This window comes from Neovison vison, chromosome 2 (genome assembly GCF_020171115.1).
Source record: "Neovison vison isolate M4711 chromosome 2, ASM_NN_V1, whole genome shotgun sequence".
Lineage (NCBI taxonomy): Eukaryota > Metazoa > Chordata > Mammalia > Carnivora > Mustelidae > Neogale > Neogale vison.
In genome coordinates this window covers 27996494-28014090 of record NC_058092.1, presented here as the reverse complement: position 1 = coordinate 28014090, position 17597 = coordinate 27996494, and the positions used below count along the sequence as shown (strand labels likewise).

At 53.8% G+C, this 17597-nt stretch overlaps 1 protein-coding gene across 2 annotated transcripts; it reads left to right on the top strand.

Moving 5' to 3' along the window:
- Positions 1-2471: 2471 nt before the first annotated feature.
- On the top strand, positions 2472-17500 carry CSF3R (colony stimulating factor 3 receptor). 2 transcript variants are annotated; one of them, XM_044236368.1, is made up of 17 exons: positions 2472-2578; positions 3773-3827; positions 5673-5756; positions 7638-7934; positions 9161-9284; positions 9440-9627; positions 10665-10834; positions 10943-11096; positions 11187-11266; positions 11674-11881; positions 12843-13031; positions 13402-13503; positions 14157-14303; positions 14425-14565; positions 14802-14895; positions 15142-15220; positions 15641-17500. In XM_044236368.1, the coding sequence occupies exons 3-17, from the start codon at positions 5693-5695 to the stop codon at positions 16118-16120; spliced, it is 2517 nt and encodes an 838-aa protein (XP_044092303.1). In that variant the 5' UTR covers positions 2472-2578; positions 3773-3827; positions 5673-5692; the 3' UTR covers positions 16121-17500. The 2 variants fall into 2 exon arrangements, with proteins under 2 accessions (XP_044092303.1, XP_044092302.1); XM_044236367.1 differs by having other exon boundaries at positions 15139-15220.
- Positions 17501-17597: the final 97 nt, after the last annotated feature.

The following is a 17597-nucleotide window of genomic DNA, read 5'->3' as shown; positions in this document are numbered from 1 at the left end:
GAAGGAATTAGGATGTGCCATAGGGTCTCTGAAGAATGGGGACCAACATGGTCAGCCATCCCTGCATGTAGGAAAGCTCACTCTGCCAGGAGCTGACAGAGGGCAGAGGGAGAGAACCCAGAGCAGGGAGTCCACGGGAGCCCCAGTGAGGGTTGCGAGACCCGACAAAGGTGGGGAGAGATGAATTTCAGAATTGTGGACAAGACAAAGAGTTCCACAAAGGCAGGAATGAAAACTGCTTTGGGTCACCATTATATTCCAGCATCTGCTCTGGGAACATGTTTTTCTGAATGATGAACCAAAGGCCCATTCTCCTTCATTAGGGACTGGCCGGAGATGGGAGTGTGGAGAAGGGGGTGTGAGGAAGGACTCCTGGGCCCTCCGTTGGGTGACGAGGAAGTGGGGATGGTGATATACTTGACCAAGATGAGGCCCACAAGGACTGAGGACAGGTCTGGCAAGGTGCAGAGAAGATTCATCCATTGAGTCATTCATTCTCCACTTTACTCATTCATCCAGTGTGCACTGAGGCTCACTAGGTGACAGGCAGTGTTGTAGGCAGTGGAGAGAAAGCTTTGACCAAAACAGACTAAAACCCTCGCCCTCGTGGAACTTCCATTCTAGTGGGAGGTGGGGGGTGGGGAAAGCCAATGACAGATGGTGAAAAGGGATATGGGAAAAAAGAGGGCTACGGAGTAGGGGGTGCAATCTTTTTAAAGGGTAATCAAAGAAAGACTCAATGAGAAGTTGATGTTTGAGCAAAGACCTGAAGAAGGAGAGAGAGTGGACCCATGTCATTATTGGGGGGGGGGGGTCCAGGCAAGAGAAACAGCAAGTGCAAAGGCCCTGAGGCAGGAGGGAGCCTAGCAAATTTAAGAAACAACAAGAAAAACAGCATAGCTGGAGCAGAGCAGCAAGGGAGAGAATAATAGGAGAGTGCCCCCCCCCCATGTTGAGTGGGACCTTGTAGATCATCAAAAGGACCTTGAACTTGACTCTGAGTGAGATGAGAACCACTGGGGGCTTGGGACAGAGGATGACATAAAGTGACTTGACAGGAACTGACTTTTTTTGGGTCAGTATCATACCGGCTGCTGAAGGTACAATAGAAAATTGGTGGGGGACAGGATAAATGGAAGTAGGAGATTATTGCAACAATCTAAGTAAGAGGTTAGGGTCGTTTAATCCTGACTAGTATTGGTTTAAGTGGTAGTTATATTTTCCAACTTTGTATCATGAAAATATTGAAACATAGAGGCAAGTTGAACTATAACAGGAACACCTGTCTCCCCAAAATTCTGCTTATATTTTGAAAGAAGAGTTGACAGGATTTGCTGAGCAGGCGGGGCCCTATAGGACATCTTGGGGAGGTTGCCACAGACAGGTGGATATTTCCTTTTGGACCCTCCCCTACAGCCCATGTCTGCCCCTCACATAAGACTCAGAAGCCCTTTTTCCAAAAAGGATTATACGTTATGGATGCTCTGCTGGTCAGTTGGTACCTAACCTTACAGGGCCATAAATCCAATGAACTATGAACAGTCTGAACCCTCTTCAGAAAAATGCACAGAAAATTATTTATAAGCAGTTCTGAAGGGCGCCTGGGTGGTTCAATTGGTTAAGCACCTGCCTTCGGCTCAGGTCCTAATCCAGGAGTCCTGGGATCGTGCCCCATGTCAGGTTCCCTGCTCAGAGGGGAGGCTGCTTCTCCCTCTGCCTCTGCCACTCCCCCTGCCTGTGCTTGCTCTCTCTCTCTCTCTCTATCAAATAAATAAATTTTTCAATAAGTCTTTATAACCAGTTCCAGGGAAATCATGGATACAAACAATGAAAGACACATAATTTAGCCCACTACACCCAATCCAAAAATATTCAGGGTAGCAGAATCATCGTGAGTAAACCAATTTCAAGGTCACATATGAAGACCCTGAGCCTTCCCTGAGGTCCCCCCGTCTTGTTTCCAGAGTCCCCATTTCCCCATTGCCAGTCAATGGTGGAAAACAGGCAGTCAAGAAGGCCACAGGGAGTCAGATCCAAAATTTCCCATAACCTGGAGGCTGTCTCTTGAGTACTGTGAGGATTAGGGCCCCAAGGCTAGAGCCAAAAAGAGGCTTAGGGCAGAGCGAGCCTTCAAGCCAAGGTCTGTCTCCCACTGATGCTCCCTCAGGGATAGGGGCGCAGGAATGGCACCCAGGCGGCTTGACGGCTGGGCCCCGGCCAGCCCCAAAGCTTTGAGGTCAGGAAATCCGGAGGCAGGGGAGAGGGATGCGGTTGCCACACTCTCCGGCCCCTTTGAGACCCCCGAGGCAGGAAGGCTGCCTGGCCTCACCGGCTTCCCTCCCAGGCTCCTTCCTGGGAGGAAGGGGCTGCCCTGTGCTTCAGTGACTGTCTGACAGCACAAGGGAGGGAAGGAGGCTGGGCAGGTGTTGCAATCGGCAGCCCCTGGGCCTGTCAGAGACTGAGCCATTAACGACAGGGCTGGGGAGAGGAGCCGGACTGCGGCTGTTTTCAGGAACTTGCCCTCCAGAGGAGCGCGGAGACCAGGGAGGCCGGGCGGGTTCCCGCTGCAGGCTCCAGCGTGAGTAGGGGAATCCGCTGGGAGGGCTGTACCTTGGGCTGGAAAGGACCCTTGAGTCTGGGTCCACTCCCCCCACCTCGGCCAAGTGCCCATGCACAGGCCTGGGACCAGGGCTCCTGTCTTTAGCGTTGGTCCTTGGGAACCAGGAGCCCCCGCACACGGAGTCTCTTTTGCCAGGGCTGCCCCCACTTTTTTTGGGGGGGGGGGGCATTGGGGAAGTCACGAACCTCTGAATACCTCTCTAGGAACACAGAGCTGTGCTCAGGGAAGGGCGTGATCACCATCCTTCTCCACATTCCTGTCTCAGACCCTGTGTCTCAGCCTGTCCCTCTCTCTCCCCTGTTTCTGTCTTGCCTCCCCAGCCCCTATCTGGACTATCTGGGCTCTGGATCTCCGTCTGTCCCTGTGTCTCGAAGTCTTTCTCTGCCTTTCCCTGTCTCACATTTCCCTCTCTCTAATCTTCAACTCGCTCGGGGACCTCTTGCTTCTTGGCCTTGAGCACCTGGGTCTCTGGGTCAGCGTCCTTGTCCTCCCGGGCCCTGTCTCTCTGCACCTGTCCTGCCCAGGCCTCACTGCCTGCATGCCTGTTTCACATTCTTACACCTTCTGCAGCTCTGCCTCCCTCCTTCTCAGCAAGGCATCGGGGAGGGCCTCTCCCTCGGTTCAGTCCCAGCCTCCTCCTCCCACTGGAAGAATCTCCCTTAAGGAGAGGAGATACAACAGGGCGGAGAGGGTGCGAGCTGGGGCAGGGGGAGCAGGGGGAAAAGGCTGAGTGCAGGGAAAGGAGAGGAGGGCAGGAAGAGGTGGGTGATGGCAGTGCCTCAAGGAGGCAGAGGGTTCCACTGGGACTGATCAGAGAGGACCGAAGCCTAAGCCAAGGGGAGACTGAGGGCCCCTCAGGGAGGGGGTGCTGCAAGTAGGGGACCCAGAAACGGGGCTTTGAAGCCATGCTGCGTGACACGGATGAAAGCCAGGCGGCAGTCCTAAGAGGCTGTGACCACACGGCCTGCGAGGGGGAGAAGAGGCCCCATGCTGGATTCCACGACACGGTGTCCCACTTCACGACACGGTGTCCCACTTCACGTCGCGTGAAAACAAATTACGGTCACTGAGTGCGCTTTCTTCCCAGCCCATCTCGGTGCCTCCTCACTACAATCCTGAGAAGTGCGTGCTAATGTTCCCCCTCATTTACAGATGGGGAAACCAAGGTTCAGAAAGGTGAAGTAACTTCTCCATAGTCACGAAGCCGGTAAGTCCCAGAGCTGGGGTTTAGAGCAAGTGGTCTGGCTCAGAGCTGGGCTCCCACGTTCTCCACGTACTGGCCCCCAGAGAGTGAGACCATGCTCCAACAGATCCCCGATCACACTCAATGGGGGTGGAGGGCACCCCGGGCTGCTTCAGGGGACCAGGGACCAAAGCCAACATGCCAACACTCGGCAGCCCAGGGGAGGAGGCTGGGGCCTCTGAGCGTGAGGTTTGGTTGCCCATTCTGGACAGGAGCCAGAGGAGAGGGATGAAGTAGTACCTTGCTGGGCACACACTAGGCGTGATGCTGACCCCTGCAAGGGTAGCAGGGCTGCGACATGATCAAAAGCACATGGAAATGGAAACCAGCATCCCAAAGACTAGGCCTACAAGGCTAAATCTTCCCCCCAACAAGTGTGCATGGGGGTTAATCAAACTGCCATGCTCTGGTAAGAAAGTTGCCAACCACTGATTGGTAGACAGGGATGCTCTGAACAGTTGTGTGGGTTTCTCACTGCACAAAGCTGCCCAGCTGAGGACCAAGTAGAAGCTGAAATCCAGCCTATTCTTCAGTTGCCAGGTCTTAGCGTGAGGCTACATCTGTCTAGAGGTAGTGGCACTTTTTTCCTGATTTGCAAAAAAAGTGACTTATGGGCTAGCAGTCCTCTGGCATCCTGATATGGAAATGTATATGAATAGCTCCGGGGTTGGGGTAAGGCCCCTGTGAGAAGGAACAGCCTTGGGTATCCTGGGCAGCTTATACTCACACTCCTGTCTGAGAGGGGCAGAAAAGGGGGAGATTTCCCATCTCTGAGCACAGGGGATCTGCTGGGACACCACCTACACGAATGCATTCCTGGATACACACGCAGGCTAGTCAGTGATTTCCACTGGCCTGCTGCCAAGAGTGCCACCTGGTGCTGGGGAAGCAGGTCCTGGTCCCAAGACCCCTAAGGGAGCATGATGGAGGTCAGGCTAGAAGCCCACCCCAGTGGTAGAATACCTTTTGCATAGTTTCTGGAACACCTGGCCCCAGAAAACCTCCAGAGGTCTGTGCCCAGAACTGGGCATGTGTTGGACCCCTTGTACCGTCCATGGAGGCCAGCTTCCCACAGGTGTAAACTGACAGCCCCTTGCCTCGGCTAATCCATGCCAGGGAGCGTCTCTGACCCTTCTGGCATGGCTCATCCAAGAGAACCTGCCTTGTACTCATGCGTGTGTAACATGGATGGGCCAGAAAGTCAATAGCCCAAAGAACATCCTCTGACCGATGAGAGATGGAAGTCAGTAGGTAAATGTTCCCATCCTCTCTCCTGTTCAAGGGATACATTGTCTCTTGAGTGGATGGTCCTGAGGCATAGCCTACACAGCTCCTTGGAAGGTCCCAGTAGGATGGAGCCCCCCTCACCCGTAGAGATGACCCCAATTCCATGACGCACCCTTGTGTTGGCTTTCCCTCCTTACCTGTTTTGTTCTCCCCAACCCCTCCGTCTGTTCCTGGGGTCTTTCCAAAATAAACTACCTGCATGCAAGCCTGGCCAAGATAAAAGGGAAAGGGGAAGAATGCTGTTCCTTGATGCTCCTGTCCCTGTTTTCTCCTGGAAGGCAAATATAATAACAACAGTGGCTGTCACTTACAAAGTCATTACCTATGTGCCTTGCATCATTTTGTGTCTTCTTCCCAAAGTCCTATGCAATATAGGCTGTTGTTTATTCCATTTTGCAGACAAAGAAACTGAGGCTCAGAGAGGTCAAATCCCCTGGCCAAAGCCACACTGTGGCAGAGCAAGGGTTAAGCTCAGCTCTGACTCCAGAGCCCATGACCTTCCCCATCCCCCTCTGCCTCCAGGTGAACACCAAACTGGCGCTATGGCAGGGCTAGGAACCTGGAGCATGACCGTGGCTGCCCTGATTGTCCTGCTGCTCCCCAGAAGTGAGTATGGCTGGGGATCGGGTGCAATGGCTCCGGAGAGGAGAGTCACAGGGAGAGAGGTATAGCAGGTAGAAGAGGAATTCATTGGCCTGCACGGGCCACACTGCTCCTGGGGTTCCCAGACAATCAAGGCTGGGCCAAGAATGTGGGGTAGCCTGGCCTCCACCCATGAACCTCTATAGGCAAACCTCCACCCATGCGGAATGGCAAGAAAGTCTGAGCTGGTCAGCCTGGAAAAGGCCAGGGGACCCAGGTCTTGTCCACAAATCTCTGCCAAGTTTGTCAGAAGGAAACTCTGGGTCCTCTCCAGCCTTCACGGGCAGCAAAGGAATAGGAGTGGAAGGCACAAGGAGGCTTATTCCCAGAATAAGGAAACCCAGGCAGAGCTCTCTAAACTAGGGAAACTGTCTTGAGAGGTGGAGAGCTTCCCATCTGTGGGGGTATGCAAGCTGAGGCCAGGATTGACAGGGATGGTGCATAGCAAAGGTCAGCAAACATTGTCTGAAAGTCATATTTAGGCTTTGCTGGCCGCATATAGTGTCTGCTGCATGTTCTTATCTGTTTTCTGCTTTGTTTTTACCCTTTAAAATGGAAGAAAAGTGGAAATTTTAAAATTTGGAAATGGAAAATGGAAAACCCATTTTTAATGGATTTAAAAATGGAAAAATGGAAAACCCATTCTTAGTTGTCAGACCATACAAAACGGGGGCTATCCTAGCCCTGCTAAAGAGGATGCAATGTTAGGTGGAGTTCTGGAGTAAACAGTTTTGCAAGATTCCTTCCAGTCTGAAATTCTGAGTTGGTGAAGTGATAGGAGCCCCATACTGAAAGTCATGAACTTGCTCTGTAATCCTGGGCAAATTCCTAGGACTTCAGCATCCTCCTCAGCAAAACAGACCCCAGAACACATGACAGAGGAAAGAAGGCACGGTGGGCAAAGTACAGCGGATCTTTATTTGTTTATACAATAAATATTCACCAAGGGCCTACTCTGTGCTAAGCTCTGGGAATATAGTAATAAGACCAACAGCCAAGGTCTCTGGCCTCACAGAACCTCTAGTCTAACTGGGGAGACAGGCAAGCAATGAATCACATGACTCCATAATTATGAAGGAGAATAAGAGCTTTGTGAAAGTTCAGGGCACCTGACCTGGTCTGGTTGATCCAGGTCTGGTCTGGTTCCCCCAAGATGCTCAATGTTAATCAGGTGAGCAACATGGGTGGAAACTATTTTTCATCCCCATTGTACAGATGAGAAAAATCAAGGCATGGAAAGCCTCAGTAACCTGCCAGGGTCATGTAATTAATAAGCAATACAGCCAGGCTCTAAACCCAGCCGTGATCTTTCCCACCACACCACTGAAGTGTTGGAGGGCTGTGGTCCAGATGGGGTAACACAATCAAGATTTGAATTCTGAGAGCTGTGGCCGTGGGGTTCTTATCATTCCAACCAATGCTTTCACCACCTCTGGGGAGGGTGCTGCAGAGGGGCCTGGTGTCTGCTTGGCGGTGTGCTAGTGCTGGCTTATGAGACCTAAGTGTGCACATTTCCTCCCCAAGTTCACATTCAGTGATGTCGCACTGGTAGCTTGAAAAGCAATCTTGGTGGGAATATTTACACCAGAGAAAGCAGCCCAGATTACCAATCAGTATCTGGTTTTCTCAAAAAGCCAGCTGATAGACCCTGACACATCCTAGCTCTCTCTCACCCCGGAAAGCCCCTCTCCATCCCCACAGGCATTCACCCCATTCCAGCCCCTGTATCTCAGGGGGTGAGGCAAGGAGGTAAGGACCTTGAGTCTAGGAATACAAAGGCCTAGGTTTATAACTTAGCTCTGAATGGCAGAGGAGTGACTCATGGCCCATTCTCCCCTCCCCCAGGCCTAGAGGAATGTGGGCGCATCAGCATCCCCACCCCCACTGTCCACCTGGGGGATCCCATCACAGCCTCCTGCGTCATCAGCCCGAACTGCAGCCACCTGGACCCCGAGTCACAGATTCTGTGGAAACTGGGAACAGAGCTTCAACCTGGAAAGAGGCAGCAACGTCTGGCAGATGGAAGGCAGGAATCCACCATCACGGTGCCCCGCCTCAGCAGCCCCCGGGTCCTTCTCTCCTGCTGCGTGCGCTGGGGCACCAGCCTGCAGATCCTGGACCAGGCTGAGGTGCAGGCAGGCTGTAAGTGCCCGAGGCCACCCACCCGCCCGGCCCCCAGGCCCATTTTGTAGATGAGGAAACTGAGGCTCAGGGTGTATATGTGATTTGGTGAAGGTCACAAACTAAGGATAGAGCTGAGATTTCTATCAGGCAGTACGGCTCCAAAGTCAGAGGGCACCACTACTCCCAGTGGCTGGCAAGTAAGCCCAGACACTCAGCCACTGGACAGTGTGCCCAGAGAGGACACCTGACCAGCTCAGCCTGCTCCTAGTTTCTCCCCATGGCAGTCTCAGCCTCCTACTCAAACCGAGAAGTGAGGACTTTCTGCCAAGCCAATGCATAAGAAAACCACTAAGACCAGTTTTTTTTTTCTTTTTCTTTTTTTGAAAAGATTTTATTTATTTATTTATTTGACAGACAGCGAGAGAGGGAACACAAGCAGGGGGAGTAGGAGAGGAAGAAGCAGGCTTCCCGCCCAGCAAGGAGCCCAATGCAGGGCTCAATCTCAGGACCCTGAGATCATGACCTGAGCCAAGGGCAGACGGCTAACGAGTAAGCCACGCAGCCGCTCTGACCAGTTTCTTTCTTAAGAGTCACTCATAGTATGGGCACCTGGGTGGCTCAGTCAGTTAAGCGTCTGCCTTTGGCTCAGGTCATGATCTCAGAGTCCTGGGATCGAGTCCCATGTCTGGCTCCCTGCTCAGTGGGAGTCTGCTTTTCCTCTGCCTCCTGTTCTCTCTCTGACAAATAAATACATAAAATCTTAAAAAAAAATACAGTCACTAATAGTATATCTAACACTTACATAGTACCTACCACATGCCAGGCATGGCCCTGAGCACTGTGTAAATAGTCATTCAGTCCCCCAAACCCCGAGGGGTATGCATATTGCCATCACTCCCATTTCACAGATGAAGAAACTGAGGCACGGGGCAGTTAAGTGACTTCCAGATCGCAACAGCTAACAAATGGCAAAACCAGGATGAAAAGCCAGGTCTGCACCATCCCTGTCCAAGGGGGCAGAGCCGAGGAGGTGGGAGGCTCTGTGGCACCTGCCCCTGTCCGGGTCTGCATTTCACTTTCCCCGGGGCTGCCCCTCCTGGGTCACTTGATAGGGAGACGAGCAACAAGACAGGGTGACTCCAGAGGGAACAACCCAGACCAAGAAAACAAAGCTGACTGGTTCAAAATCGCAGCTTTCTGAATGGTCCTACCCAAAGCCCTGACTCTCCCTGCCCTATGTGCAGACCCTCCTGCCGCTCCCCATGACCTGTCCTGCCTCATGAACCTCACAACCAACAGCCTCATCTGTCAGTGGGAGCCAGGACCCGACACCCACCTGTCCACCCACTTCACCCTCAAGAGCTTCAAGTAAGTAAGGGTCTCTATGCTAGCTCCGTTCTTCTGCGTCCTAGGGTGGGGCATGGGAGGGACTGCGGGATGGGGGAGCCAGAAGCAAACATAGGAGGGAGCAGGGAGCCTCGCTTCCTTTTTCTGCTAGACACCCAAGCCTGGCCTCTTGGCAGGAGCCGGGGAAACTGTCAGACACAAGAGGACTCTATCCTCAACTGCTTGCCTAACGATGGGCAGAACCACTGCTCCATCCCACGAAGAGACCTCCTGTTGTACCAGAACATGGGCATCTGGGTGGAGGCCAAGAACGCCTTAGGAACCAGCAAGTCCCCACAGCTGTGCCTCGTTCCCATGGATGTCGGTAGGTGACGCTGGGTCTGGCGGAGGGGAGACGCCCCCACGATGAGCCAACCCAGAGGGGCACCTGGGTGGCTCAGTGGTTGAGCCTCTGCCTTCAGCTCGGGTCGTGATCTCAGGGTCCTGGGATTGAGCCCCAAGTCGGGCTCTCTGCTCGGCGGGGAGCCTGCTTCCCCCTCTCTCTCTCTCTCTGCCTGCCTCTCTGACTACTTGTGATCTCTGTAAAATAAATGGATAAAATCTTTTTAAAAATAAATAAATAACGATGGGCCAACCCAGAGAGGCACAGAGAGGAAATCACAGACCCAGACACAGACCAGGAGACACTGGGAGACCTAGAGATAGAGGCAGGCAAGAGACAGGAACAAAATGGAATGCAGGTGGGGACGGAGCTATGGAGACGCAGAAGGACAGAGGCAAGGAGACACGTTCTATAATTCTTTCAGCAAGTTTCTTGAGTTGCCCACAGATTACTAGGCATTGCTCTTGGTGCTGGAGATAGGGCACTGAATGAAATATTGAAGCTCCTGCCCTTGGAACATGACATCCTAGGGGACAAACTAAATAAAATGGAATGTCAGGTGACAAGAAGGGTGACAGGGAAGTTAAAACAGGGAAAGGGGTAGGGAAAGCTGGGGGTGGGGGACAACTGCTCTCCCAGTTAGATAGCCAGGGGCAGCCTCACTGAGAAGGTGACATCTGAGAAGATCCTTGAAGGAAATGAGAGAGCAGGCCACTGGATGTCTGAAGGGGAAAATCTCCAGGCAGAGGGAACAAGTACAAAGGCCCTGGGGCAAGAGGATGAAACAGAGACCTAGGGGGAGACAGACACATATACAGACTCAGACCTGCAGAAATTGTGATGGCATGGAGATGAAGAGACTCAGAGAGACAGAGAAAAGAAAGACAGACTGACAGAGACCCCAGGGATGGAGACCCAGAGCCGAAAATGGAATAACAGGCCAAGAGAAAAGCAGGAGTACAGGAGATCCCCTACAGGATGGGGCAGGGAATGTTTCTGACAATCCCCTCTCCTTGCAGTTAAGTTGGAACCCCCGACACTGTGGGCCCTGGCCCCCAGCCCTGAGGTGGCCCCACCCCAGCCAGACTGCCTTCTGTTAAGCTGGGAGCCATGGAAGCCGAGCCTGTACATAGAACAGAAATGTGAGCTGCGCCACCAGCCACAGCTTGGAGAAGACAGCTGGGTCCTGGTGAGGTGAAGGGCAGCCTGGAGGGCCTGGGGCTGGCTGAGGGGAGGGCGGCTGAGCTGGCCCTGAACGGCACAGGATCCAGGCTCAGAGCCATGGCCACCCCACCAGGTGGGCCCCCTGCTCTCCCAGACCCTCCAGTATGAGCTCTGCGGGCTCCTCCCATCCACAGCCTACGTCCTGCAGATGCGCTGCACCCGCTGGCCCCTGCCTGGCCAATGGAGCGACTGGAGCCCTAGCCTGACGCTGACCACTGCGCAACGGGGTAAGCAGTGGGTGGAGAGGAGCCAGGGGCAGGTATCAGGGCCAAGTCCAGCCCCGAGGGCCCTCCCTGACCCTCCGGCTCTTTCCACAGCCCCCATCGTCAGACTGGACACATGGTGGCGGCAGAGGCCATTGGACCCCAGGACGGTGGCCGTGCAGCTGTTCTGGAAGGTGACCCATCCTGACATCCCTCCACCCCTGAGACTTCTTCCAACCCAGACACATCCCTGTGGGCTGGGGCCCTGGACTCCAACCTGTCCAGGAGCCTTGGATGCATTTGTATGTGATTTGTGTGTGCCTAGGAAGCTGGGTAGTGCCCTTCTGGAGAGACTAGAATGTAGGACTCACCTGTGGCAAAGGGTTGGTTCAGGGAATAGTTCAGTGCCAACGTGCTTCTTCCTTTTCTCCCTCCAAGGACCTGGCATAGGGTGAACAGGGGTAGAAGGAAGGGAGGGAAGAAGGCTGGCTCCCGGCCTGTGGGGCTCAGTTCCTAAGATCCATCCACCCCATCTAGAAGCCTCCCCCCGACTCAAGATGAGCTGTGCAGCCCCCTTATCTTCTTCCTGTGCCCGTTGCAGCCAATGCCCTTGGACAAATACAGCGGGCAGATCCAAGGCTACCTGGTGAGAGCTCCGAACCAGACTGAGGCAGTCCCCCCACTCTGCAACACCACGGAGCTAAGCTGCACCTTCCACTTGCCCTCGGAAGTCCAGGCAGTGGTCCTTGTGGCCTATAACACAGCCGGGACCTCTCATCCCAGCCCAGTGGTCTTCCTGGAGAGCACAGGTAAGGCGGCTGGCAGCTGGTAGAGCATGGTGGTTAAGCATATCAATTCGGAAGCCAGACTGCCTGGGTTCACATCTAGTCCTGTCACTAGCTAACAGCGTGACCGGGGCAAGGGACCCCAGCTCCCTGGCCTCTGTTTACTCACCTAGCAAAGGGGGACGATACAGTGTCGACCTTAAAGCGTCGTTACAAGGCTACAGGCGTTCAGATGTGTGCCTGACACCAAGTTACTGCTCAGTGTGTGTTCGCCACTCTTGTCATCACGAGCCAGAACCAAGCTGGGCTGCTGGTGGTTACACACACACACACACGCACGCACCGCACACACATTCACTCCACACTCACACACGCGGATGCTTACAGACTCACACTCCCGTGTGCACACACACGGAGCCCATGCTGCCAAGGAAGATGGGAAGAAAGCCCTACACTTTTCCAGCTGGAACACGGTCCCCGAGTTAATTGCTCATTCTCGAGGGTCAGCCAACACCACCACCCCCAGGATCCCCCGCACATGGGTCCTCACCGGGTGAGACTGGCGATAACAAGAGGGACTATTCCATCTCATTAGCCGTGTGACCTTAGACAAGTTCCTGAACCTGTCTCAACTGTCTCCTTGATCAAATGGGGCCAGGGCGGCAGCTCCCTCACAGGACTCTCGGGGGCTCAGGAAATTAACATGGACCAAAGACCCTAGCGACATATACTGTGAACTACACAGTGTTAGCCTTGATCACGGTCAGGCCCTCCTCTGCACGGGGCACTGTGCTAGGCTCATCCTATGCGGCAGCTCTTGGGATCTGCACAGAGCCCTTGCAGATGAGCTAAGTGAGGTCCTGAGCTTGAGGGACCCTCGGTCAGCCAGTCTGTAAGTAACAAAGCCAGGACCAGAACCCAAGCTCCTGGCTCTGGGACCTGCATTTTTCATGCTTTGTTCTCTCAACTCCTACTCTGTCTCCAGGCCCGCCCCTGGCCAGACTCCACATCGAGGCTCGAGATCCCCACAGCCTCTGGGTGGGCTGGGAGTGGCCCAGCCCTCAGCCTCGGGGTTATGTGATTGAGTGGGGCCTGGGTCCCCCCAGCCCCAGCGGCAGCAGTAAGAGCTGGAAGATGGAGCATAACGGAAGCATTTCTGGGACGCTGCTGCAGGGTGAGGTGCAGGGGGAGGCGGGACTGGGGGGGGGGCGCACCTGGGAAGCAGGGAGGCAGTGCTAGTCTGACAGTTAGCAAGGGGTGGCCTGAACCACTGAGAAGCGGACTCCCCAGTCTTTCTAGACTCTTTCCTGTCATCTCTTATCCCCAGAATCAGGACGTTCTCCCAGTCTAACTGGACCCTCTCTTTTCACAGTCCTGACACCACCCCTTCCTAGCTTTCCCACTTTTCTGCTCTCACCCCATCAAATGATCTGAAGAAGAGGTAGAAGAGGATAGCTCTGCAGCATGAGGCCTGGGTTGTCCCCAGCTGAAGCGCTGAGGTTAGCTTCCCTCACCAGGGGGCCTGCCCCATCTTCTCTCTACAGAGAACATCAGGCCCTTTCAGCTCTACGAGATCACTGTGACCGCTCTCTACCAAGACACCGTGGGACCCTCCCAACACATCTATGCCTACTCCCAAGAGATGGGTACGTCGGCCACCTGGTCCCTCCCAGAATCCTCTCCTCTCAGTGCCTGTCTGAGGCCCCAGCAATCAGGACAACGAGGGAACATTTCCTTCCTCCCCCACCTCTGGCCCAGAAGAGGCTCTTTTCCAACCCCAAGATGACCCCTGTCTTACACTGGACACCTGCAACGGGACAGAAGTCAGGTGGTGGAGCGACAGAAATTAGGGAGTGGGTTCAGCAGAATTTGGGAAGCAAGTCTGGCAAAAATCGACCCATTGCTCTGACAGAAATCAAGCGTCATGTGTGGCAGAAGTTAGACAGAGGGCCTGGAATAAAGTCAGAGAGCGAGCGGTAGAAATCAGATAAGGAGCCCAGCAAAGTCAAGCCTGGCAGAAAGCAATTGGCAAGGCTTTGGAGTCAAAGAGAATCAAGTTCAAATCTGGAATCAGCCACTTATTAGCAATCTGGAATCAGCCACTTATTAGCAGTGGATGGAATTCAGTCAAAGGTCGTGGCAACATGAGGCTTAAGGCACAAGTCCCCTTGGACTCTCCTTTTCTACTCCCCACCACAGTGTGTCTCAGTTCTGGGGTCTGGGGAGCCCCAAGATGTCCCGCTGGGCTCTCCACTCTGCCCTGCTTCCTGTCAGCCCCTGCACCTCTCTCTTCCGGCAGCCCCCTCCCGCGCCCCAGAGCTGCATCTAAAGCACATTGGCAAGACCTGGGCCCAGCTGGAGTGGGTGCCCCAGGCCCCCGAGCTGGGGAAGAGCCCCCTTACCCACTACACCATCTTCTGGACCAATGCTCAAGACCAGTCCTTCTGTGAGTCTATCCTTAGCACCCCACAGCCCCAGGAGGCCTGGGGGGCGGGGAGGTGCACTAGGCAGCCTTGGAGGGAGTCTCAGCATCTGGGCCCAGGCTGACCATTCTCTTCTACTCCCAGCCACTGTCCTGAATGCCTCCTCCCATGGCTTGGTCCTCCACGGCTTGGAGCCTGCCAGCTTGTACCATGTCCACCTCATGGCTACCAACAAGGCCGGGGCCGCCAACAGTACAAGCCTTACCCTGATGACATTGGCCCTAGGTAAGGGGAGAAGGGGGCCCGCTAGACAAGGCTATTGGGAAGGTTCCTCATCCAATAGAGCTTTCATTTTGAGAACTTGCCTGGATCCACTCATCTGAGGGAAGAGACCCAGCCCTGCCCAGGAGGCTCAGACTGAGGGAGGAGGCCCAATCCTGCCTTCAGAGCTCAGTCAGAGGGAAGAGGCCCAGCCTTACTCACATGCACTCTAACCACCTCTGGCTTTCCCCTCACCCCAGAGGAGTCTGAGCTGCATGTCCTCCTGGGCCTGTTTGGCTTCCTCCTCTTGTTCATCTGCCTCTGTGGGGCCGCCCGGTTCTGCTGCAGACCCAGGTGAGTCCTTTCAAGAGACCTGACACCAAGCTACCCCTGCCCACAGGGAACTTCAGGCGGGAGTGGGCCAGTCCAAGCCCCTCTTCGAAGGCCTTCACAGGCCTCAGGGCCCATGTCTGGATTACACCCTGCACCAACTCTTCTCTGCCCAAGGGGCCTTCAGCTGCTGGGAAAGGGGTTGGAAAAAGAAGGGAAAGATGCGAGGGCATGCCTGACCCAGCCCTCACCTGCCCTCTTCTGCAGCAGGAAGAATCCCCTCTGGCCAAGTGTCCCAGACCCGGCCCACAGCAGCCTGGGCTCCTGGGTGCCGACCATCATGGTGGAGGTGAGAACCCCAGAAGGAGAGGGAAATGGGGTGGGGGGGGGTGCTGGTGTTGGTCCAGGCTCAAAGTGAAAGATACTCCTCCGAGGGTGAGGACTCAGGCCTTCCCATCCCTTCCCAGCAAGGTCCCCTCCCTCTGGAGGAAAGCAGATCTGAGTTAGAATCCCAGCTCCACCCATTACAAAGCCTGGGCCATGTCACTGTGAGATGAGATGTATGTCACCCAAAATCGCTGGGGACATTCACCAAGCTAAGTCTGAAGCACACAGCATGTGTCAGGAAAGTATGAGCAGTTCTACAAGTGTCATCCTTTGGGCTCCAGCAGAAGGAATAGTTCCACAGATGTCCCAGCAAAGGAAGGGGTGGCGGTTGGGATGAACACCTGAGACAATTCATGCCCTCACCCCATGTCCTTGTGTCCAGGAGACCTTCCAGCTGCCCAGCCTTCGGGACCCCGGCATGACACCCATCACCAAGATCACGGTGCTAGAAGAAGAAGAAAAGAAGCCAGGGCCCAGGGAGTCCAATGACAGCTCAGGGACCTGTGGCCTCCCCACCCTGGTCCAGGCCTATGTGCTCCAAGGGGACCCAAGAGCACCTTCCAACCAGCCCCGGCCCCCGTCTATCACCAGTGACCAGGTCCTTTACGGGAAGGTGCTGGGCAGCCCCACAGGCCCAGGTCCAGGGCATTACCTCCGCTGTGACTCTACTCAGCCCCTCTTAGGGAGCCTTAGTCCCAGCCCCAAGTTTTATGAGAACCTCTGGTTCCAGACCACCCCCCTGGGTACCCCAGAGCCCCTCGTCCCCAACCAGGAGGATGACTGTGTCTTTGGCCCACTGCTTGACTTCCCCCTCCTGCAAGGGCTCCAGGTCCATGGGGTAGAGGGGCTGGGGGGCGTCTAGCGTTCCCTGGGGCCCCCACCTGGGCCTGCCTCTTGAAAGGCCTGGACCGTCCAGAGGAGAGGAGAGTGTCAGTAAGTCCATCATGAAAAAAACCACGTAGCTCCAGAAGGGCAGAAAGGCTACCAGGATCTCTCTGTCTCTGGTCCTCAGCACCCTTCCTCTATCTCCCCAGACCCCACTGGGCCTCTCACTTTAGTGGCCAGGGAATGTTTTGTCCAACCCTGCCCACTAACCTCTTGTGCTTATTTCCTATAATTTCAGTCTCTTAAACTGGTTCATGGTTTGGTTTGGTTTGATTCTGAGAAACTCTCGAGTGTGCCTGTGCCTCTGTTCCTTTTCTTTTAAGGGCCTAGCAGTGATGGGGGTACTTATCAGAAGTATTCATTTGTGTACTCCTTCCTTCGCTCATTCATTCCACCAGCACTTACTAGCATGGAGGCCCTGAGCTAGAAGCAGGGACTCAAAAATGATTTGGTTCAGTCCACCCACGAAGGGCTCCCATTCTAGTGGTAGAGACTTGAAGACATTAGGGCACAGTGGCCAGGGTTGAAGGGAGTCCCAAAGGGCTGTGGGACATGGGTAATAGATCTCAGAAAAGACTAAGCCCTGTTGGAGTAGCTATAATTAAAAACAAAATCTGCGGAGGCGCCTGGCCGGCTCAGTGGATGGAGCGGGCTACTCTCAGTCTCAGGGTTGTGAGCTCATGTCCCATGTTGGGTATAGAGATTGCTTAAAAAATAAAATAATAAAAACCACAAAATCTCCTGCCAACCTACAAAACCACTCCATGAGGGTAAAAGAGGACAAAATCAGTTTTAATACTGAATGAACGTTAAACCAGAACGTGATCTGCATCACCAGCAATCCTATAAAGAGCTTGAAAAGACAGAAAGAAATCTTACCCTTGTATATAGCCAAGTGGATACAGATGCATGGCACCATCTGTCACACAGAGTTCATCCTAAATTCACCTGGTAAATGCGGTAGCCACCCATGTTTGCTAATTGCCTTTACCCCAGAGAAAACAAAATTTCTTGTATCTTTATGAGAAGAGGCAGGTTGGCAACTTGGAGCCCGGCAGAAACCGGGAGACAGAGGCACTGTCTTCCTTAACGATTGCATTTCAAGAGATGATGCCTAGATCCCTGAGAAGAACATTCCTGCGCTGTAAAATTGGCAAGAGGCTTATTCAGTTTTTGGAAAGATGTACATGGTCTCAAAAGGATAGAGAAAGAATTCACAATTACAACTCTTCAAAAGTCAGTGCTTACGAAAAATAAGGGGGAGGAGAGCTTTTTCCTTTTTTGCACCAAGGGAGAATTAAAGTGTTATTTTTATTTCATTAAAAATTTATTTTTCCTGCTTTTAATTTGTAGTTGTCTTTACACCCCTCATTTCACAAATATTATCACATCAAATACTTACTGAATGCCTCCTATATTGCAAGCAGAGCCCTTGCACACAGCTGCCTCAGTTA